Genomic DNA, 25,476 nt, shown 5'->3' on the forward strand with positions numbered 1-25,476 from the left:
ATGACATGTCCGATGAAATTCAAATCATGAATTGAGCCAACATTTACAATTATGACAATATTGAAAATACATTTTAAAATGCGATTTAAAAACCCTTTACATGGACAATATATATATGTCCTCAAGTACAACTATCTATACATAACTTGCATATCATTAGGAAGCAGTAAGTTGTAAAATGGAGTTCCGTGGTTGTAAGAATCAGTTGCCAGAGTGGTAGTACAGTTTCAATGTTCTAGGGATAAAGAACAGCTCATGTCTTTTGGTTTTGCTCTTAGTCGAAGCGGCCCTCTCGTCGTAGACTAGCGGTTGACACGCGGTGGGATGTGAAACTCATTCAGGGGAGAACAGCTGTCCTGAAGAATTTTTTTTCAAAACTTTATTGATGACCAAGAGACAAAATATATACAAAATATACACATACACATCATACAACGCACTAAACATAGTTACAGTTGTCTAAAGGACATCTCGGTTAAGTAGTAATACCATAGGTTGTGTTGCATGCTATCCTTATCATTAAATTCCATCCAGGATTTATAAATAACAAATTTTGCTAGAGTAATCGCAAGAGTAATATTTGCATCGATGACTTCCAAATTTTGATCGGCTCCAAAAAATATTGACAATTTGTTTATCTTAACTCTAGTGCCATGGTGATTCAATCTATATTCAACTTTTTCCCAGCAGTTACCCAGCCTTTTGCAATTTACAAACATATGCATGTAGGTTTCCTTAACATTGAAGAATGTGATTGTGACGTATACCTTTACTAGTGCTATGTTTTACTGCCTATCACATGGGTGCCGTTCAGACCGGCAGAACACATAAATGCTACATGAGTGTGCCGCCATGGCCATAGGCTGCCGGGAGCTGTAACAGTAATCTGACGTATTGGGATTGAGCCTGGCCCAAATGACCCATTTTGGGCGTCAGCATTATGCAACACTCATCAATTGTGTGTGCGTTAATGTTCCTTGCAGTTTGAACTGGCCGATTCGTAGCTCATTGAAACAGTAATGTTGGGTACTGTAGAGGAGCAACTAAGATTGGGTGTCCATCAATCAGTTGATCGTCCGGCCCTGACCTTAATGAGTTTTATCCGTAGAATGATGTAACTGTGGGAAGAAGATCAACTGGACACTTCCCTCGGCTTGGAAACCAAAATCCAAAATGTTCCGTATTCGAGAATAGTCTTTGCAAGAACTACGTGTATCAACAAACCGATTTGGAAATATCATCAAAATATAATCTTGATGAATTCTAACCCGTAGAATGATGTAACTCTCGGAAGAAGATTAACTGGACATTTCCCTCAAATACATATTCTTCTTGGAGACCAAAATCCAAATGTTCCGTATTCAACTCTAGTCTTTGCAAGAACTACGTTTGTGTCAACAAACCGATTTAGAAATCGGATCATCAAAATGTAACGGTGACGTCTTTCTTCCTTATACTCACTACGGTCTGTGGAAGCAGTAGTGTAGTAACAGGTATACGTAGTTGCAATCAGTCTTTATTTGATTTATTCCACGGCGCCTTGTATCCTACAAGCTCCCTCAACTCTTGGAGTTTCATCTCAACTTCTTGACATGTACTAGCATGAAAGCTCAGAGTTAGTGTACAAGTGACTACATCTGGAAAAGTCAAACAGTGCTCCAACTCAAGAAAATTGGACTCACCGGAATTTTAGCTGACTCGCTTAATCCTCTTCAGCCATCTGACCCATTATATTCGCTCTTCTTCACATGAACTTTACTCACAGAAAGAAGCCAAAAACGGATTGATGAGAACGTGTTGCTATCTTGGATTCAGTCCAGGCTGTTAGCGTTGTCTTGTGAACTATATCTGACAGATACTGCCAGACATGTCCTGCCTCAAGGCTCAAGGTAGAGACAACGCTTTATCTAGTAAACCGGCGCGTAGCGTATCTATAAGGAACGCTGGTCGTGGCCGTTCTGTAGGTCACAGTAACCGCCTCAGGGAGAGATCTGACAGTATTGCCTTCATTTACCAAGCTATACTACATCAAACTGTCTGTCACACATGTCCACACTCAATAGGGTTAAGACCATTTCTCAGCCGCCAAGGAAATGGGCGTTGGCTGCCCTAGTGACGCATGAAAACGGCCTTTGACCCTGAAATTTTCACATTCCCTCTATTGTTTTAAAATTGCCCCCTCTCCGCCTAGTGCGAAAACTTTCCCAACCCAACAGTTTCTTTTTTTTTAACTGCCAAATGTAGATATATTCATACTGTTTTGTATGGTAACGACTAGCTGCAAAGGAAGACATGTAAGAAGTACCAAGGTCTGCCCGATAACGGTAAACAAATTGTCGTCTTTGCCGCTTCCTGTTACCGGCCAGGTACTTACCGGTCGGTGCGTCTCGTGTGTCATCCTGACACATGTCATGTATATTCTGTTAGTCCACTTAAAATGACACAACTGCCGATTGCAGAGAGGTGATACATCCATATACAAGAAAGGTAACATTTGCAAAGCAAATGCATAATGCTTACCTTCGCATGGCCTGCTCTGTTAATGTTTACTCAAACACATTTACATATATGGTGACAGGAGTCTAAATCCCTCCTGCTATAAAATTGCAACATTATGTAACCCAACACTAGTTGCCATGGTGAGAGACGGTCTGGTTCAGATCATTGACTGGGTCATAGGTCAGTGTTTGGAACGGAAGAAGAAACAGCAAAACAATGTTTTCGTTCGATAAACATAGAAAAAACTTCTCTGATAATATTCAGATGACATTACATACAATATAATATCTCATAGGCATGTGTTCTCTGGCAAAAGTGGGACTAGGATACTTATGGCGGATCCTCTTCTGAACGATTCACCACGCCGCTGGTTTATTGGTACGTTTCTGGGGTCACCATGTGCGTCATACCTAAAGTGGGATCGGACAGGCTCCTGTCGCGGGATTAAATTGTAACGGACCCCCGTTCTGGATATGGATGACAGACTGGTGATAACGTCGTTACGCCGTTACGCATAAAGTGGTTCGCGGAAAGCTATAAAAGAAGCACTGAAGATGATCGGTTTCGGCTCCGAGCGTTGTCTGTGACGACAGCAAAACACAACGAAAAAGGGCACGTTTTATGTAATGATACTTGGCGTATGGATAAACGTTTCTATGTTTGGGGGTGTCTTTTTTTAATTTACTTCATGTTCACCACAAAGCAAGGCTCATGAGAGCCACTCAAATGTTTTGGGTTACTGTACAGACAGTGAGGACAGATGTATGTTGACCTTAGACTTGAAAAGTTTAAGGTTATACCCTGTGGGAAACAATCACGTGGTAACTTGTTCCATAGTGATGTTGTTCTAGGAAAGAAGCTTTGGATATGGACGAGCACCACGATGTGTTGACTCTATCTCCATCTGTTTTCTTGCTAGGTGTCCATCATTTGATTTTGTATGTAATATAGCCTTGACAGAGACTGGCTTTGCATAGTAAGGGAGAGTTGCAGTGTTAGAAGTTACAGCGTACAATTGTGTTGTTGATATCGAATTTGAACCTCTTCGAGTACAACATCGTGTTTACGTCACAATTCTTCTAATCTCTTGAACCAGAAAGTCGCAGTCTGTGCGGCTGCTAGCCCGTACCTCTCGCCTCCGGGGTGGAATCAGCCGGACTGTAACACGGCAGGCCCTGTGCTGACTCATGCCGGTAGCCAGGGGGGAGGGTTCGGGGAATTGGGAAGTACGCCCCAACAAGGCTCAAAAGGTCTACTTTTTATCTAACGGTCCAGAGTTTTTTTTTTAAAGGTGGACTGATTTGTGGGGCTGGAATCCTAAAAAAACTACCCACTTTGTCATTGAATAAAAGGTTATCAGATTAGTCCTTTGGAATCCTCTCAAAAATGCAGGAAATGCCATTTCAGAAGGTTCAATTTTCAAACTTGAATCCCCCTAGGTAGCTTGTGCCTATGAACAGTGGAAAGACCCCCCATCCCCCAACCAAAATCCTGGCTACGGGCATGTGACTCTCCGTGTGGCGGGACGTCGGCCTCTGATCCCCGCCGCATCTCCGGATCTTTATCGGTCCCGCGTGAAACACGGCCGCCCGGGAGGGTCGGAGGGAACCGGGGAGAGTATACATCACACACCCACTCCGACCGGAGCCAGGGACTGCCCGGTAATTTATCTTTTTGAAGTAAATTGACCTTGGGCGGCTTGGAATCGTCTGGACTACTGATCTCAAAAATGTGTAGTCCTCTATTTCAATAGCTGTGGCAAACGTGTAGCTCATAGACTGATGTGTGTACACTTGATTAATCTCATGATTAATCAAGTGTAAAGTGGAATCATTCTGACATTCGTCTTCCACTGTCTCGATGAAAGAAATCGAGCCCAAGAAGTCAGACTTTAGTGTTTAGTAGTTAGAGTAGTTGCATACTGTTGTTATCCATCCTGTTGTCCATCTTCTATTTTCAATTAGCCTACGGGCAGGATTTGCAATAAACTTTTCAATCTTATGATTTTAACAATCAGGATTTAGGTCAAGAATACAAAAGATGGGTAACAATGATACCCTGTGTATGAAAGTATGACAACCTGTGAATAAGAAAATAAAATATCAACACGGGACACACAGAATGAGACGTTCTTTTAATACTTAAAAAAAATGTTTGACCGTCATTTTATACAACCTCTTTCTTCCAGACTTCATCTTTAATTGGTCACTCACAGATAGCAAGATATAATTGCAATTTATTCTATTTTCATTTTGTAAATGTTATGTGCGATTTTTACTGCACTTGTCATGTTTCGGTACAAAAGAAGACGATCAACCAACAACCAACAACGACACTCATATAGGCACATGAAGCTACTGACCGTTCTTTGTCGTTACTACAAGAGTCGCAAGGTGGCGTAGCTTGGTTCAGTGGTAGTCTCTATTTGGAATCAAGGGTCCCAAAGACATGACAAAAACAGTCAGTGATCCCGTGTTCTTGAAGATGTGTCCTTTTAGGCACCTAAGAGCTACATGTGCGTGCACAATGTTCTATTGCAGCGAAGTGGTGAAATAGTAGTTTTTGTTTCATTCTCAGATTCTGTTATAGGAACATGTTTTAGATACACCGCCCATCTTTTTTTGTCCTTATCCACTTGCACTAGTTTCAACAAGCTAGTAAGTTTCATAGTTGGTATTAAAAAAAACCAGACGGCATACATTGTATGTATACTTTGATATTAGGCTGTTTCATATATTTGTTCTACATGTACTGCATTTGTATGCAGCAGATACGTCTGCATTCTTGAAATGTCAAAAGTTATAATTTCTATATACGGCATCACTTGGTGAAATGTATTTTACAATGTCAACGCGTAATTCAAAAATAGAAGTTATCGCAGATATAGATTCCAGTAGGCGATGTTGAGTATGAGGAAAGCCACCGGGAAGAAGACCCTGGCGTATCTGTCTATCGGCGCCGTGTGGCCGTACAGAACCTTGCGGGAGAACGTGTCTTTGACCGCGTTGTACTGCTTCGCGGGCTTCCGCCGCTGGCTTAGTCTCTCCAGGTTGCGACGGAATATCGTCTTCCCGGATTTCTGTCTCGCGTCGTTGTGTCGTGATGAGGCATTCCCGTTCGGCTTGGCCTCCTCCATTTCCTGAAAGCGTTGAAAAAATCGTTTTTTTTTATTCCAACATTCCATGACCAAACATGGCGACGGCACACTCAAGTTATCAACTTATTTCATGCCGCCACCAACACAGAGTACAAATGCAGGACAATACTCATTTTTACTTGAGTCAAGTGAGGAATGTCGTGTAAAGTGCCTTTCCCAAGGGCACAAGATCGGTGGCATGTCAGGACTCGAACCCGTGACCTCTTGGTTGCGAGTCTAGCACACTGCCACTACGCCACCCGACCCCACATCCACGAAAAATCGTTGGAACAGATAATGTACAGATAATGTACATTCAACTACCTCTGAATTGTCTAAAGTGATTTGATACAGACCATTGTATCTAGAAAGGTCGCAAAGATACCAAACACAGTGCCCATCTGACCACATCTTCTCGGAAACATCTCCAGAAACATGTTCCAGATTGATACTTGCGTCAGCAAAGGGCGACATGTGTCACTTATGTATGCAGTGTAGACAATAAGCTGCGTTCCAAGTAATGCTTCACTTTATAGTTGGCTAAACTAATGTAACATTTTCCTCTTAGTGAAGTTCAACGACCCATTTTATAGCATTACAAATGTCATTTTTCTGCGGAAAGCCCATCTCTTGTTTCTGACCTTTGAAAGTTTTTCTGACCCTCACGCTATTGCATGAATGACGAGGATGCGACAGGAGACATGAAATCGTGACCATGTAGCCCCCCAGCCAGCACGACCTACCTGCGGTTCGTCCGGCGGTTCTAATGGCTTCCCGTCCGGCCCAGACGGGATCTGTAACCTTAGCTCCCAGTAGTAACAGTTGTACGTCACCGCCGCACATTCCAGGAAAGCGGCGAACACGAACATGAAGCACCATATAAGGTAAACGTCGATGGCCTTGCTGTAGGACACCTTGGGCAAAGTCGTGGTCGGGTCGTTCATGATGATGTTGGTCATGGAAAGGACCGTCGTAATGCCTGGAAATGGTCGGTAAATCGGTATACAGACACTGAGTACATATCGTTTTAATAGAAGAAAATTATAACATGATGCAGCTATATCCCTTTCATGGTACCACTAAGATTATATATATTATCATATCATATCATAAACTCATTGTAAGATACTTGTGGGTCTCAAACTAAAGTCACTCCACATTATGCTAGCTCGCTTTTCCATGTAAAACTGCATGGATGCTCTACATGGCTCACAAAAGTGACAACTATTATGTGTCACTCAAATGGCTTGAAAAGAGTCTTGATCCTCGCTCGTGCAGTCTGTTTTTGGCAACACACCATTCTGAAAATGGTGCAGTCTGCTTAAGATACGTCACCACTACTAACCCAGCGTCACCCTCGCAGCAACGGAGCGGTGATCCACCCAGAACGACACCCAGGACAGGATCACGATCAGGATGGGCGGGATGAACGTGTGGATCATGAAGTACGCCACCTTGCGGTGCAACTCAAAACTGAAGTACAGGTATGCGTACTCATCTGCGAAAAAAATGCAAAGCAAATGCATAACGTTTACCTTCAAATATGGTCTGCTCTGTTAATTATTACTCAAACACATTCATATACATATATATGTGGTCAGACAAGATTCTAAATCCCTCCTGCCATAAAATTGCAACATGATGTAAACCAACACTAGTTACCATGGTTACAGACAGTATGGTTCAGGTCATTGTTTGGAGAAGAAGAAGAAGAAACGTAGCAAAAACAATGTTTTTCTTCGGTAAACATAATGACTCGACGAAGATCAGAGATCTAGTGTTAGCCTATTATCAGTATTATGCAATTAGCTCAAAATCATACACAACGACGCTACATTGACATACATCCCGTACTTCATTCGGACCTTTTCCTCACCTGATGTTTCTGTGATAGTCCTGTTGTGTATAGAGAAGTACGGTAGGTAGCTGTTACTGAAGCCTTCCACGGAGTCGAGCCCGTCTTTCCAATAGTACACCAGGTCGTGGGCGGTGTAGCCATCTGGGGAGTTCCATACAACACTTCAGTACCTTTCATAAAAACGAGATTACACTTTCACATAATAAAACTAGAAACTTTTAAGGTAACATTTGCAAAGCAAATGACTAATATTTACCTTTGCATGTGGTCTGCTCTGTTAATTCTTAATCAAACACATTCATATACATGGACAGACAGGAGTCTGAATCCCTACTGCTATAAAATTGCAACATAATGTGTCCCAACACTAGTTACCATGGTAACAGACAGTCTGGTTCAGATCATTGACCTTTTTAATTTGGAGGAGAAGAAGAAGAAGAGGAAAGGTAGCAAAACGATAGGTTTTCCTTCGGTAAACATAATGACTGTCAACTCCATCTTCATTGATAAAAATTGGATAAGAATTGGATAAAAGGGGATAAAAATACCACTCGCTAAATGTCAGCGTTTTTAAGGTCGTGTGCTTTACCGGTACTTACGGCTGCCGACCTGCAGTTCACATTTCTGGACGTCCATCGGGTACGTGTCAAAGTTCATGTTGCACGCTAGAGCTGCAGACACCCTGTAAGACACTCAACCATCAAGCACATTATCACACTGGGCTCTGAAAATGTTGAAACTAGCTATAGATTGTTGACTCTGGACATTTTTATTCCTCGTACAGGACTAGCACATTTATATCATATCAGCAGTAAGCAAAAATGAGAAGTGATGTTCACAGCTTGCTTGACCTTCACCTCATTCAGGAAAGAAAATGGAAAATGAAACGTCCGATTTCATCAACAATTTAGCACTGCCAATAGACTATTGCTTGGCCTCAATCCTGTTAGGTTTCAGAAGCAATCAGGGCTCCAGACTGATCGATCTACCAGAAGCCATTAACAGTCAATTTATATCTAGAAGAGACATCCTGTACTGCCACTGATTCTCGCCAGGCGTCCTTTCACAACAGCTATGCTACGAGTCCGATGCAAAGACTGTAGTCTATGACACAAGTTGAATATTGCTTTTAGTTTGTCGTTTAGTGTTTAGTGCGGTATCTTGCAGTTAATAAGAGCTTTTGATTCAATACCTTAGTATGTACGTGACTCCTCCAGATGTGTTGATGTACACGACTCTGTTCTCTGTTGTAACAGTGTGAAACAGACTTCTCTTGGCGTTGACGAAGTACGTGTCCGGGACCCAGATGACGTCCACGTTGGCGCCGTGTAACGTCAGGTTCTGGTTCAGGCTGGACGTGTGCTGCAGACGGTAGTCCGTCCAGTACTGATGCATGTAGAAAGTCAAGTTGTACTCCTGAGGGAAGAATGAAAATGATAACCTTGAACCTTGAACGTGGTTGAACCTTGAACAAAATGAAACCTAGAAAGATAACATTAATTTTAACTGAAGTACAGGTATGCGTACTCATCTGCGAAAAAAATGCAAAGCAAATGCATAACGTTTACCTTCAAATATGGTCTGCTCTGTTAATTATTACTCAAACACATTCATATACATATATATATGGTCAGACAAGATTCTAAATCCCTCCTGCTATAAAATTGCAACATGATGTAAACCAACACTAGTTACCATGGTTACTGACAGTATGGTTCAGGTCATTGTTTGGAGAAGAAGAAGAAGAAGAAACGTAGCAAAAACAATATGTTTTTCTTCGGTAAACATAATGACTCGACGAAGATCAGAGATCTAGTGTTAGCCTTTTATCAGTATTATGCAATTAGTTCAAAATCATACACAACGACGCTACATTGACATACATCCCGTACTTCATTCGGACCTTTGCCTCACCTGATGTTTCTGTGATAGTCCTGTTGTGTATAGAGAAATACGGTAGGTAGCTGTTACTGAAGCCTTCCACGGAGTCGAGCCCGTCTTTCCAATAGTACACCAGGTCCCGGGCGGAGTAGCCATCTGGGGAGGTCCATACAACACGTTAGTACCTTTCATAGCAACGAGATTACAATTTCACATAATAGCAAAATTGTCAGCGATTCCGTCCACTTTTAACTATTAACTATCTATATTTAACTGGCGTCATCCCTCCACGCCTAATGTAATGTATGCTTGTGCATCTGACCTTGAATTGCAAATTGAACTAGAAAGGTAAAATTTGCAAACCAAATGCTTAATGTTTACCTTTGCTGCTTTGCATGTGGTCTGCTCTGTTTATTCTTACTCAAACACATTCATATACATGGTGACAGGGGTCTAAATCCCTCCTGCTATAAAATTGCAACATGATGTAACCCAACACTGGTTACCATCAGGTAACAGACAGTCTTGACCTTTTTGGTTTGGAGACGAAGAGGAAGAAGAGGAGACGTAGCAAAAACAATATGTTTTAATTTCCTTCGGTAAACATAATGACTGTCAACTCCATCTTCATTGATGAAATTGGATAAAATGGGATAAAATACCACTCACTAAAACAGAGTTTAGGCTACGGAGTCGTGAGCTTTACCGGTACTTACGGCTGCCGACCTGCAGTTCACATTTCTGGACGTCCATCGGGTACGTGTCAAAGTTCATGTTACACGCTAGAGCTGCAGACACCCTGTAAGACACTCAACCATCAAGCACATCATCACACTGGGCTCTGCACGTCGGGAGACTAGATCGTTGACTCTGGAATTTCTTATTCCTTGTACAGGACAAGCACATTTATATCATATCAGCAGTAAGCAAAAAACGAGCAGTGATGTCCACAGCTTACCTGATCTTCACCTCATTCAGGAAAGAAAATGGAAAATGAAACGTCCGATTTCATCAACAATGTAGCACTGCCATTAGACTATTTCTTGGCCTCAATCCTGTTAGGTTTCAGAAGCAATCAGGGCTCCAGACTGATCGATCTACCAAAAGCCATTAGCAGTCAATTTATATCTAGAAGAGCCATCCTGCACTGCCACTGATTCTCGCCAGGCGTCCTTTCACAACAGCTATGCTACAGGTCCGAAGCAAAGACGGTAGTCTATGACACAAATTGAATATCGATTTTAGTTTGTCGTTTAGTGTAAGATTTTCTTTGGGATCTTGCATTGCTATAAGAGCTTTTGATTCAATACCTCAGTATGTACGTGACCCCTCCAGAAGTGTTGATGTACACGACTCTGTTCTCTGTGGTAACCGTGTGAAACAGACTTCTCTTGGCATTGACGAAGTACGTGTCCGGGACCCAGATGACGTCCACGTTGGCGCCGTGTAACGTCAGGTTCTGGTTCAGGGTGGACGTGTGCTGCAGACGGTAGTCCGTCCAGTACTGATGCATGTAGAAAGTCAAGTTGTACTCCTGAAGAAAGAATAAGAGTGATAACTAGAAAGGTAACATTAATTTTGCAAAGCAAATGCATGCATAATGTTTATCTTCGCATATGGTCTGCTCTGTTAATTCTTACTCAAACACATTCATATATATGGTCAGACAGGAGTCTAAATCTCTCCTGCTATAAAATTGCAACATGATGTAACCCAATACTAGTTACCATGGTAACAGACAGTCTGGTTCAGGTCATTGACCTTTTTGGTTTGGAGAAGAGGAGGAAACGTAGCAAAAACAAAATGTTTACCGAAACAATGAATACCGGTCTCGGGGGAAACATGTTTGAATGTTGAAATGTTTTTGACCAAGAAACACCGAGGAATGCACGATGTACCTACCATGTTGGTATCAGAAAAGTGATCGAAACTGGACACATCCACGGTGACTCCCACACGTAGCGCCTTCCCTTTGGAAAAAAGTGACATTACTTACAAAACGTTTTATCTTAGTATCTAGAATCAACCAAACTCATAATATAAATTGGAACGTCTACAGTGACCATTAGCCATACATCTACTCTCATTCTTTTCCTTGAAGTTGGTAGGATCGTTTCTTGTGAGATTGCCCTTTTCATACTTTCCAAATACTAAAGCCGACTAAGGCAGTTAATTCTCCGGAATGGTTCTCATTATCTTGCACGATACAATATTTCAGGGTCTCAATTTATGTATGCACTTGACCATCCAATTGTGTGATAAAATATCATTCCCTTAGGACAGGATCATTGGTTAACACGCTGAAATATCACTTTTAGCCTCAAACTATTATACAAAATCGTTCTTCGTTCCCGGCATTTGGCATTGACGTATTAGGTAGATCAGAACGTAATCTCTCCTGTGCTTATCATGAAGATATGGTCTATATACGTAGCTTTAGGAGATCAAGTGGCTGCGCAAATATAAAATATCATTTTCTTGTTGATATCGTTTTCTATTACACACGCATTACCCTCTGGCTTGTCGCGCGGGGCATCTTCCGCCAAATTCCCCATGAGACGTTCAAATTGAAGACTGCCTTTTGATCGTAAGGGACGCCGGTAGATCATACTATCGACTTTCCTTCCAGTTGACAAGAATAGATGTCCAGTTTAGAGGCTTTTGAATGCTGATATTTACCGTTAACGTTGCCACGTTGGCTTTAATCTAGCCTGCGATCAACAACGTGCAGACAGTCCGATTTATTGATCTCCTCACCCTTTTGCAGCGGGTTGCTGTTTTCCGTAGATTCCGGGTCGGTTTAGCCCCGTTATTGTGATGAATGTGTGTCATAAAGTACTTCAGGGTTATTGTTGCAGCCAACATGCAGTAAATGTGGTGACGAATGCCCAATTTCTCCCTAGTTATCCCATAAAGGCCAGCACGCCCGGGGTAATACTGACGAATGGTACAGACGGGGGGCCATTATGCCTGGTAAAAATCAAGTGTTCTGTCTATCGTTGATTGTCTGTTTGAATAGCACCCGTGGAGGATGCTTCTAAGGACTCTAATCCTTTAGGGCTATTTGATCATCTAACGTTCTTTTAATTACTGAAACTTTGCGGAGACCTATCATCTTACAGACACTGGCACTGATCCAGAAAATCATTGAAGGAACTGTGCAGAATCTTATCATCTTCATTATCAGTGAGGCAGAATTCCCACAACTTTAGATAGATGTCTGCGGTAACACGATAGAACACTGATGCTGATGTGTCACGCCCAGCAATGCCGATAGTAAACTACGTTTGAAGGTGAAGAATTGAAAGCCATGAAGGCAGGGTTCCTTCGGGAATTAGATCGATCCCAGTATCTTTATTGCGTCCCTGTCGGAGAGTTTCAAACTCAATATATCTCACGGGTGCTGGCGTCAGAACAACCACCTCCTACGGTTGTCTACCTCAAGGAGATATTCTCTATTCCCGAGAGTGTTTCTGTGTGTCAGTGTCAGCATTATACCAGGGTATAAAATGGGAAACAATTAATTTCCGTATAAGAAAACATTCGCAGCGAATAAAGATGTACCAGTGGAGATCTATCACTGCACATATCAATGCAAAAATAGATCTAGAAGAATCTTGCAGAAGCATGAAAGCTCATTTGTGTCGGTATGCTTCATTATTTTCTAATGTGTTGGAAAATAAAGTTTAGCCATTAGTCATAGATCTAGAAATGATTAACCAGAGGAGTAATCCGACAAGAGTTACCATGTGCGCATGCAAGAAAAGGACAATTATGTACTTCTGAGGACCGAGCCAAGTCGTCAGATAAAACATTCACCTATTTTGGCCAACTATCTTTCAGTCTGCCACGCTGTCTGATAGAGAATAAGATTATAGTGTAGAATTTAGGAATCATGTCGATAATTGTCTACATATTTTTAGAATTGAATCAACATGCAATAGTGGCAAGATAAATGGACTAATTCAACTAACACGTGTTATTATATTCATTATATTTCCAAACCATCATTCATGTGTAATTGAATCTACGTTTGTTTAGCTTCATAAATAAATAGTGGAATGTCTTATGCGTAGACTATTCTCAACCTCGAAAAGAAAAAATATATATATTGTGAGTGATATTCGGACCAGTATAACAAACTACATACCCTTAGAAATCAATCTCTCATCTCATTTTCTCTCAGATTATTTAATCCGACCTAGCCTGAGTTTTAATCACGGCACATTAATCTGTCTGTGTCCGGGCCAGCAGACATGTCTGCCCATCGCCGTAACACATACAGACACGGCAGCAGTGGTAGTTACAATCCTTTAAAATCACTTTTAAACCACCCAACATTCAACTAGCTTAATTCTCTATTAGATAATCTCATTTATGTTAATTTAGTTGCCACGCTTTCTTGTTTTGAATCATTTAAGTGCTATTTAGCTTCCTCATTAGATAGTTTATTTTGCCATTATTTTTATTATTTAATCGTTACTTATTTATGATATGTTGTCATTTTCTTGTCATTTGCCTTGTTTGTGATTTCAAGTATTTCAGTTAATTTGTGGTTATTATTTGTTATGCTCGAAAGAAGGAGAGCTTGTATAGGCTTAATAGGCTTCCCCCTTCTCCTGCACACTGTCAGCGTTTTTATTCAATTTATATAATTACTCCACTTTGTATTATGTATCATCATGCGAACAATAAATAAATAGATAAAATCCACCTCATCACAACTACGCCCTGTACATGTACATCTAATTAGAAAAGAACATGTCAAAACCGACGATCTAATAAAAACCGTAATGAGGACATTTATAGTAGCCAAAGATATTCAATTTAGTATTATGGTGATATGAGTTATTAATTGTCAGTCACTTAATGGCTCAAACGATTCACATCAATTTTCCTAATTCTGATAATCAAATATGAACGCTTAAATCCAGATCTTATTCACATGTTTGAATGTAAACGCTCAGCAAGCCACTTTCCCTTTGTAATATAACTTATGGAGAGAGCGCTGGATTTGTTTCTAATTAGAATGATGAAGATCCTCGATTGTCGTAAGCTGCTTACTGACGATGAAGTCTTTCCCGAAGTAGGTTTTAATCTACGGCTGTGATAAATCTGGTTTGTCCCATGATTACGGCATCTTCTTTAGCACTTATCTCGCTCGACCAGAAGCCTGGCTGATAATGAGAAGATTTTCAGGGCCCGCTGTGCCTTGTTTATATACTAATACCCTTTTTAGCCCACATGCTGTTGCCTGGTATCTGCGTCATTTAACGTGTCATTATGTCGTTAACGTAGGTAGCTCTGCTAATCAAAATTAAATCAGGATCACAGCGTACGATGTACATGATCTGCCGGGATATGGAGTGACGGATCGGTTGTAGCGGCAGCCGCGGCTTAAGTCTGTAGTGGAATAATTTCCCTGTCAGTCAGCTACATTGTGAAAGGCTTGGGGTAAGGCCACAGCAAGTAATTTTGAAATTTTAAAATGGATGGCATCATCGCGCCTTTTCGCATGAATTTGAAAAAAAAAACAATTTTTGTTGCCTTCTGACAGTGGTCAGCATGCCGAAAATTGGCAAAGATGTCTGTTGCCAAGCCGGAAGGTGGATGCCAGATAACCATGAAGACAGGAGACAAGAAAAGGCTCTGATTTAATGTTGTGTTTCTTACTTTGATGCAGTGATATGTGATGCTGGCTGTGTATAAGTGATGTTCCTACTGAATCAAAACCATGTGTACAATGATTGAGTCAAAATTTTAGGTTGTAGGAACCTTGTTTTTGTTCGGCTCGCCTTGTTTTTTTCGCCCGCTCGCATTAGATTTGGAATCTGCGGAGGATGTCATCCCTAAAATGTACTTGCTGTGGCCTTAGGTCTGCAGTGGAATAATTTCTCTGCCAGTCAGCCACAATGTGAAAGGCTTGCCTGTAGGTAATAAAAGTCTACCGCCGTGATGGTATTCTTCAAATCCTCAACTAACCCTCTTTACAGGGCCAGATGGAACTTCTTTTAAGATCATGGTTTCCATGGAAGCCAACAGTGAAGGTAGTAGGTGTGCAGAAAAGATAAATGAACAGCAGGCTTATGTAATGATATATGTAGCAATACAAAAATGAAATATAAATTTTTGCCTCAGCCGTCATAACAAATGGTTTTGTATCATCAGTAAAGTGCATGAGAGTGCATTAAATAGCTGATGACTGCTTTATGCTGATATGTACATTTGTATGGCGTTCCGTACAACTTTCCATACAACCTCGTTATTGCTGTATGTGTCTGTGTGAACAGATAAAACTGTAAAGCAAAATTGTAAGTTGAATGAATGGTCATCATATGGTTCTTATCTTAAAAGTTCATTTGTGTTGGTAGAAGTCATTATAATACCAAATGGTTCTGTCTAGTGTGTGAGGCCTTTAGAGCAAGAAATATATAATTTATCGATTCCAACATGCTTAGGGTCACCAGATCATGGATAAATTGCCTATTAAGACACGTGAATTAATCTATGGGATGCTTTTTAGATAACGTAAGACTACACTTATTAATAAATCATGTACTGTCATATTTTTATGATCCCCAGTAGATTATGATCGGGAGAACTATGTTGTTATTCTACGTGCTTCACATATTACCTGGTTATGCCCGTCCGTTCGCAATCATCAGACACCGTGAGAGAACTCCGATGAGGATGATTAAAAGCTCACAAAATCACCGCAGCAATAAATCCATCCATTGAGGATCACGATAAATGAGTCGAAAGGACTTCCAATAAATTTAGTTTTCCTCAGGCTAAGCCTACTCGGCCGTCCCAACACGCCCGGTATAAATCCGTTATAACCGGCGTTCATGAACAATATTTCACAATCCTGTTACAAGCATCCAACGCGATTTCAAAGCAGCAAAACTGGAAATAGTCTGACCTATATTGTACATGTTACAGTGACACATACTGCTTCACATCAGCACATTTCAATCAGTAGTTCATACTTTGGGCATTTAAAATTGAAGAAACAAGCCCCACGATGAGTCCTTTATTTTCTGGGAGGTACCTTAAAAAACAGCCCAGGGCCCTTCCAGTAACCATTTTCCGTCAGAATTTTGGGCATTTTTGCTCCATGAGCGCGATATACATGGGGATAGTGTGGTTTCAACTCAGTATGTAGATAAATGACCAGAGAATTGGCTTTAAAAATCGGGTTTCCAAACCCTTAAAAACTGCACTGGATGCCTTTAATCATGACATGACATACATTCCAAATCATTTGTTTAGAATAGAATAGAACGGAATAGAATAGAATAGAATAGAATAGAATAGAATAGAATAGAATATACGTATAGAGTATACGAATAGACTATACGTATAGAGTATACTCAGAACGCAATGAACCAACCTATTCATAACTGCAGCTGTTTAAAACTTGGCAAGAAATGGAAAATGATTAATATCATGTAAAGACATGACGTCACAGCGGATATGCTGGATCCAAATTGTCATGGCAAAATAGTATGGTGAACAATCCTTGCATCATGATCTGAATCAAAGTCACTCACTTGAGAACGGATCGTTTGCCACTGTAAGCTACTAACCCAGGTGGATGGTGGTAGTATAACTTGTCATTTAACGTTTCGATGGTTTGCCTTTTGAAAGTATATTAAGAGAATATTTTTGTTGCCATAAAATAATGGATTTTTACTTTGCTGTTATTGGAAATGTAATATTCTGTTTACGGCCGTGAATGTCCTTAACTTACTTGGAGGCAATAACATCACATAAAGGACGTTTCTCTTACTTTGTGGGGAAATCAAAAGTTTCCCCTGAGTCGGCCAAGATAATGGATTTTCCCGCCAATAACCCTTTATAGGGTAATAAAACAGGTCGTGAGCTATTTTGAAACATTCGGAGGCCAAACCTATCATCCCAGTTAAAACAAAGGGTGGCGTGATGGATTGAAAGCACCAGAGACAAAACTAAGAATGGTTAAATGATAGAATGGAGTCAGATGCTAACCCAGACATCTCCATAAGGATACCTGGTCTTAACGGTTAAGTAACGGCTCGTGCAGAGGATGTATGATACGCACATAACATAGAAAACTGGGAATCGAATCCTGGCAGCGCCATAGTATGATAAGTTCCGGATCATCATAGTCCTTTGCATCCTGGCGGACGATCAGTTCACTTAATGTTTGTGGGCGGCGATGTGCAACTAACTCAGATCTGCTTCTGCAAGTCACACATGTGAAGACTGATTTCAGGAATGGTTCGTTTCTTTCCCTTTCTGTCTTCTAGCTAAGTCTTTGCTCCGCAGGTCACTTTCAAGACTTTCAGCGCCTTGCTGAAGCTTGCGCCTTCAAGGAGTTCGGTCCAGGGCAAGGCCTTCCCAGGCAGTTCTAATGTGGAATTATTTCAAGTCACGCCTGCAGACGTCATCAAAGTGAAGCTATATGGATACAGATACAGATCATACTAGCCTGCCATAAAACAGGTCAGTTACTAAGAACACGGCCTGTTACCAATGTATCATCCAGATCGAATGGTCTTTGCCACAGAAAAATGCTGCGTTCTTGTGACTTCCACTCACCCGTTTTTTTAGTAAAGTCTACAACACTTAACAACCATAACAAGTTCTATGGTATCAGTTACTTTCATTGCGGACCTTATAAGGCCGTCCGGATCTTATGCCATTTTCATTCAACTGCCGAGAATTCCCTCACCGACGCCCTCACTAGAAGCAGATGGTGACACTTCAACCTCAAATACTGCATGATAAACACACCAAGTGCTTATCGAGCTTCATATGATTTATGGTTTCATCAGGATACACATGTCATCGAGTCAGAAAGTTCCCCTGATCATGATCACTTAAGTACAAATATGCACTTAAGTTAATCTGAGTTCACGTCACTTAATGCGGAGGTGGTGAAAGGGTCTTCCAGTTCACACCACATTCTGCTCATCAGCAGTGTCCACAGAGACCATTCAAGACCGTGATTACTTAACGACTTGTGGTGTCTTTCCATCATCCTCTTTAGCTTTCAACTTTGGTGGACTAAGTCGCCACATGGGAAATCATGCGTTTTGCACTTAGTGGAGACGTTTGCCTGGGTAATGGCAGACAATCACCATATTGTCTATCCAGAGGAATTTAATGGGAACCTCAAGGTTACGTAGGGATACTTTTAATGTGACAGAAGGTCCCAGTACATGGTTTTAGTTTTATCCTTTTATTGGGCTTTTATAAGTTCACGTATAGTACATTATTTACTGTGAGGGCAAAACGGTAGGAAAGGCGGCATGCGAGCACTCTTGTGAATTGTAGATTGAGTACATGAGTGTTTGCAGTGCACGAGTTCATGCGAGTCAGAATCATGGTGTTTGAAGCAATCACTGTAAATGCTCGATCTGGGAATACTGCTATTGGCAGATCGTCACTACGTTAGCATTATATTTAGAAGATCTGACTCTTGCATCTTCTTGATTTCTGTCCTCTTATATTTTCTCTTTCTGTCAGTTTTAGCTGGTAGATGAAACTGCAGGTTACTATCGAGTCACTACATCTTTTCTGATATCTTCTTACCGATACCATTAGAGGGATGAGTCCTGCTGTTAAACGATAACGACACTCAAGCCCGTCCTACCGACATGATGATTAAACAATTATTGGCTGGATCTTTCGACAAGTAGTGTGCTCGCGTGGGCAAAGTTGATGCGCCGCTGTGAGGACCGGATATTAAAGTCTGATCTCGGGCCTGGCAGGGCAACCTCCTCAGGCTGATCGATCAGGGGAGATTTAATCTACATCCACTTTGAGTAGGAGCACGTCAAATAAGGCGCAGAGGAATTATCTTAGCCAATTTCTATAACATTTTGACCTGACATTTAAGGAATGGTAGAGTCTCCAGCCAGACGAACCGATGCTATTAAACTGTTTTCTTTAGAGGCATCCACTGCAATCTTTAGGAAACCCTGCCCTTGGAAACCCGTTTTTCAAAGCCGACATTCTAGTCATTTACCTACATACTGAGTTGAAACCACACTATCCCAATGTATATTGACCCTTATGGAGCAAAAATTCTGACGGAAATGGTTACTGGAAGGACCCAGGGCTGATGTTTAGGGTACCACCCAGAAACAAAAAATGCCCAAAGTATGAACATGATTTAAATGTAATATTGCGAAGCAGTATGTGTCAATATCACAAAGATTGCCCTAAAATCACATTGGGTGCCTGTAACGTTTTGACATATAATTAGTGGGGAGGAATGGTAGAGTCGCCAGCCGGACGGACCGATGCTATTAAACAAGCTATTGTGTTCTTTTTCTTCAAACGATTTTTCTACCGATCGCGATTACTCATCAAGGGCAGTGAGCATTGGACTTGAGAAAATAAATTCATCATTGTATCCATCATGTTGTCATTGGACACATTACCTATACAAGAATACATCTGACGAAGCGAAACTTTATCTACTATTGCAAAAGGGTTCAATTTTTCATCCGCCTTTCAGTTAAAAGCTATTAAAGCTTTACGATTGTATATCCATTTATGAATACTACACATTCCCAAGACCTTATATGACGATGTATTGCTTCGGTTAGAGAATGTTGGCCTGACTTTAGGGAATTGTAACTTTTCTTTACTGCTCTTTCAGTGGAACCCATTCGATTGGCAATTACTTGTATGGAACATCTGTCTACAAGATGATTAATCACAGAATAATGATGCTGAGTTTATCAGGTAAATTTATTAGTATCTTCATCGAACTGTTTACATTTAGATATTTGCTGTTAGTAACGCGATCTTCTTGTTATGGTAAACTAAGTTCGTGGGATTTCTGACAAATGTCCTAACTCCTGAATTATCAGTATAATAATACAGCCTGGTCTAGGAGGATGTCATGTAGCGATCTTGGGGACAAATTAACGGGCTAGTCCGATGTGGTGCTCTGTCTGAGACATACATTACCCAGGGCACTGTCTGAGACATTACGCAAAGTTCTCCTAATTATCCAGTGATGTCGTGCTGTCCTAAGGCGGGTAAGCTTTAATTTTAGACATCCTAGAGGACAAACATCTAAGCATCTTTCTAAAGACGTGCCATGGCCAGACATTCAAACGATATTTGTTTATAAGCTAGTAAGAATTACAATGATATGCCATCGATTATATCTGCATAGCATACAGATATAATTAACACTGTGAAGCAGGCATGCGTAATTACGTAAGTCAAACGCAGATTAATCATTATGATTAGAATCCGAACAGAACTATGAATCATATTTCACAATTATCATTACGCCCAAAGGAACCCACCAATCTATGCACTGCTTTAAATACATTCATGTTATGAAACTTTTGTTGTTACAGTTACTAAAAATTCCTTGCGCAGTTCTTTTGCTCGAAGCGCTCGAAAGCATTGCTTTTTTTGTTCACTAGACCGTAAAACGAAATCAGAATACGGATGGGGTCGAGAAGTCAATTGCTTAAAGTTGTTTGTAATGTTTCATATCCCAATCAGTAATCCCATGTGCATAAGGTGACGTGTGCCTCGCCTATGGCGCCTCTAAAATAATGCATACATTAAGCAGACCTAAGGCAGGGATTGACACCGCTGACGACAAAAGCATGTTATGAATATCTGCATAGGATTGCTCTCAAATGCAGACACTTTTTATCCATTCCTGTCTGAGGACAAAGACAAAGACTGAAGTCCAAACGAAATACGAAATGTTGCATCATTCTAATAATGCTCAGGTCACATTTCCAAACCGGGGCCCGGCCGGGCAGTTAGCAGGAACGAAAACACAATTAAACATTAAAAAAGTTGAAAAATTTACCATGAGCACTACCTGTATATATTCTTGATATGAACTGTTAATTTTTCGTTTATGCAAACAGCCCGGCCGGGCCCCGGTTTGGAAATGTGACCTCAGCATAAGATGTTTTTAGAATCACGGTTTTGGAAAACATTTCATCCGAATATAAATTCATAGACAAGTATACCTTATTTTAGATGCGAATGCTGCTCTTGAGGAGACAAAAAATGCCAGGTCTAAATGGTGTATTTAAAAGCGGAACGGTGATAGACAGATGGCTCATTATCATTCTTGTTGTTGGTCGCGTCTGATTAGATTGGATGCTGCAGTCATTACGCCAACATGTTACTGATATTATTAAAGTCGCCCCCATTGGACTACAGGATCATTTCCCTCCGCTCTGCACGACGGCAGGAAAGGTGACCCCTGCGATGGCACGCTGCGGCAATCGTGACACTCTCCAAATTGAGCCCGATAAGGTCACAGCGAGCGCATTAATTTTCGCCTGATTTTGGAGAGAAAAAAAGAACTTTTGTTTCCTTCTGACAGTGGTCAACATGCCGAAAACGGGCAAAGATGTCTGTTGCCATGCCAGAAGGTGGATGGCAGATAAATATGAAGAGAGGAGTCCAAAGGCTGACTTGACGTTTTGTTTCTTACTTTGATACAGTGATATGTGATGCTGGCTGTGTATGTGTGATGTTCCCACTGATTGAAAACCATTTGTACAATAATTGAGTCAAGATTTAAAAATGTAGGAACCTTGTTTTTTTCGGCCCGCCATGTTTTTCCCCTGCTCGCATTAGATTTGGAGTCTGCGGAGGATGTCAATCATAAAATTTACTTGCTGTGGCCTAACGTTCAAACTTCAAACGTGCCGACCTGAGTGCAGGTACCTCAGGACACGGAGAGCATTTGGGGACTTCGCTTATCGCTGACCGACTGCCGTTATCACGTTTGGGACGGGGCGTAATTAATTGAATAGTTCTCATTCTCCATCACGGAAGAGTGGCCTCTCACTCCCATGGTAGATTCGAGATTATGCTTCCTGCACAGAAGCGCCTCAGTTATTATATAGCATTTGTCAAGGCGATTTGTGAGCTTCATAGACAGATCTAGAGCTTCATGGAAAGGACTTCAATCAGAGCATTGGCTTCTTTCAATTTTTGCTTTCCTCGTTTTCTTCAGCAATTATATTTTAAGGAAAAAATTGCGGTATGTCATGACATTGCATTCAACTTTTGATTTCCCCATTTTCTTCAGTAATTATATTTTATGGAAAAGAATTGCGGTATGTCATGACATAAGAATGTTTACTTAAATGGCTTCCCCAATAATGTAAGGAGGTCAAAATTAGCATTGGTCGAAAATGATTATTCATAACGTCAGAAACAATCATTCAGAGATTGCCTTTCATAAAACATCCCTATTGATGCAGAGACGCCTTTTTGGCCTGGCCCAATTATATTCTTACGACTGTTGCGATGCTGATATTATGTTTTTATTCTAATATGTGACAAACACATGGAGTTTAATTCGTCACTAAAAATACATGTCTTTAAAAGGTCTCGCTCTAGGTTTAATTTGCTTGTCAAGTTAGTCCAGTGTGGACCTCAACCTTTTGACTCAGTACCCAAGAGGACTGCTCCAGTAGATATATATTGTAATGAAAAATCGACAAATTTAATGACACACGAAAACATTAGTCACCAGGGTCATATATGTGGCAACAATCAATTGTCGACATGTCAGATGAGCCCCAGAACAAATTTACCTCCGTAAATGATTGAGATGTCTTAGCTATGCAAGTAAGGCCTTGATTTGATTATATGGATGACATCCGCGGATGGATTTTCGTCCGTTTCCAACAAAAAAACAGGTTTTCGACCATAAGGTAAACCGTAAAAAATGAACAAATATATGTTGCAAATCGTATGTTGCAAAAAATGATTAGAAAACGATACTTATGTCATAAGAAAAGAAGAAAATAAAAATAAATAAAAATAAAGAGTTATACTATAGTCTTGTTAGTCTGTGTCTTTTTTTCATTGGTTCAACCTTTGTAGACCGCGTAGATTTCATATTGAAGTAAACTTCTTTTTGCTAAACTTTTATTTATTCGCACGCTCGCATCAGTTTTGGGGTTCCCATAGGATGTCATCCATATAATCAAATAAACATGGCCCAAGGGACGTGGGGCTGGGGCACATGATTTTTACTGGGTGGATCTACATGCAAGTTATGTAGCGTTACGGGTGGACGTTTCCAAGCATATCCTTCCCGTATTACAGGTCTGGGATACACAGTGTCCGTTATGGCACAGTTAGAAAATGACACATACGACATACCGCAACGCAACATCGAGCATGACTCTGAGTGCGTGAAAGTTGTGACTGACGGTAGAAACATCATATATTTACTTCGTCTTTGAAAATTTATCACAATATCAAGAGCCATAGCTTTACAATGTCGCATATAGACGTGTACTTTGAACTTTTTCGTCACGATATGAGTTCTAAGGATTTAATATCCGGTGAAACGGTGCGAAACGGTCTTTGCTCAGTGAGACCCCGATAAGCCCGAAGCAGCCCAGTGTGCCTACCTGCATAGTGCGGCCTCAGACGGGCGTCATACCCCTCCAGCACCGAGTTGATCATATTGGTGTACGTTATGCTGCAGGGCGAAATACAGTGGGAGAAATATTAGTTTTGACGGCATCAATTACAGTGTTTGTTTTATTGCAGTATAACTTATTGTTTTACTCACAATTGGCATCAAACGAGCTTTAATATCTTACGCACTCAACTGTTTGACTTTTTGCAATAATCTACTCATCTGTCTGGGTAACCGTACTAGTTGTTGTGCCTGTAATTGATACATGCATAATTTACGCCTGAGGTTATCATATTCATGTGAACCATAACAAACAATCTCATTCGGCAGGATTACACACTTTATTTTCCTGTCTAGTGTATTAGTGGCAGAATATCAATGATTGCCAAAATTTCTACATCATAGGATTTGGAGCGAAACTTCTTCTATTTGCTATACATCAGTCACGTATATATTAATCTGGCGCCGGCATCGTTCTTCATGTTACCGGGACGTCGCCGAAGCTGCTGCCGGCGTTCCTCCCGGTTACGCACCGCCGGGGTTGTCGTGGGAGACAGACGACAACAATTTCAACACACAAGCTCAAGGGCATGCATGTGTCCCGACGGAGAGTCAATGATGAAGGATGGTAGGAAAACGGCTTTCGGCAACGCCATGGATCACATTACGGGGCAACCGCCACTACACAAGTCCTCAAACGAGTGACGAATAGCACCCACCCCAGTTTATTCAATTCCACCCGGGTAAAACCTGCCTTGATAGAAAGAAACGTGATTATATGTCAAACCACGGCAGGCAGATGCAGAAAGAGATAGATTATGATGATATGTCAAACCCTTTCTTGGCAGGTGTGTTGAAGATCCTATGACATTTACATGTAGTTTCAGCATTGCTTTGAGTTCTTTTCTGAGAAGACGACTACGCATCATTGGCATAAGTAAGGCAAATATTCTTAGCCATGAACATTATTTGAATCCAGACCAAAGAAAAATGAGAAGCAATTACTATTTGTCATTGGTCTCTCTAGCTCTTTTGATTTATATAAAATGTGTTTGTAAGGCTATACCTTTTTGTATAAAAATCAACTATTTTTGGTCAAACAAAGTAGAAGACTAAAGAGACTTGAAAGGAAGGATGCAGGACACAATTACACCAGTAAGTCTATCCTACCTTGTCTCGCTGGTGCCGGGTGAAATCGGTGTCCCGTGTAGCGGACGCACGAAGAAGAACAATTGAACGAGCAGCGGTAAATCCAAGTAGACATGAGCCCAGATTTGGCGGCAATTCCAGGCCATGGTTCCAAAGCCTTAACTACCTTCAACCTTTGATGAAACTATCCACGGATACCTTCAAGGAATCTGGCGCACTGTACGCTTTGTTATCCTACTCTAACGGACATCTATCAATCGATCTGACTCAGTTGCCGACAATGCCAGTGATGAGCTGTATCTGTGCGTGAAGGAAAGGATCATCCTCACTCTGCCACGCTGCAGCTTCAGAGGATCCGCTCTGCATCCGCAGAAGGCCGAGGGAGGCTTTTGAGCAGAAGGATATAAGCTCCTGCACCCGGAGGATTCACTCCGCGGTCGTACATATCCCCGGAGTCAAGCGGCAGGCGGAACTTTCTCGGCGGGGTTACGGTGGGGAGACTCTCGGTGACGGCACGGGAGC

General features: G+C 41.1%; 1 protein-coding gene across 1 annotated transcript; it reads right to left on the bottom strand.

The window, feature by feature from the left end:
* Positions 1-4,900: 4,900 nt before the first annotated feature.
* Positions 4,901-25,476, bottom strand: LOC109477166 (gamma-aminobutyric acid receptor subunit beta-like). The gene is made up of 9 exons (XM_019778231.1): positions 24,976-25,476; positions 23,795-23,865; positions 11,277-11,344; positions 10,685-10,908; positions 10,091-10,173; positions 9,408-9,530; positions 6,981-7,133; positions 6,379-6,614; positions 4,901-5,638 (listed from the first exon to the last, which is right to left on the bottom strand). The coding sequence occupies exons 1-9, from the start codon at positions 25,098-25,100 to the stop codon at positions 5,372-5,374; spliced, it is 1,350 nt and encodes a 449-aa protein (XP_019633790.1). The 5' UTR covers positions 25,101-25,476; the 3' UTR covers positions 4,901-5,371.

Source organism: Branchiostoma belcheri, unplaced genomic scaffold (assembly GCF_001625305.1).
Source record: "Branchiostoma belcheri isolate BF01 breed outbred unplaced genomic scaffold, Haploidv18h27 scaffold4, whole genome shotgun sequence".
Classification (NCBI taxonomy): Eukaryota; Metazoa; Chordata; class Leptocardii; order Amphioxiformes; family Branchiostomatidae; genus Branchiostoma; species Branchiostoma belcheri.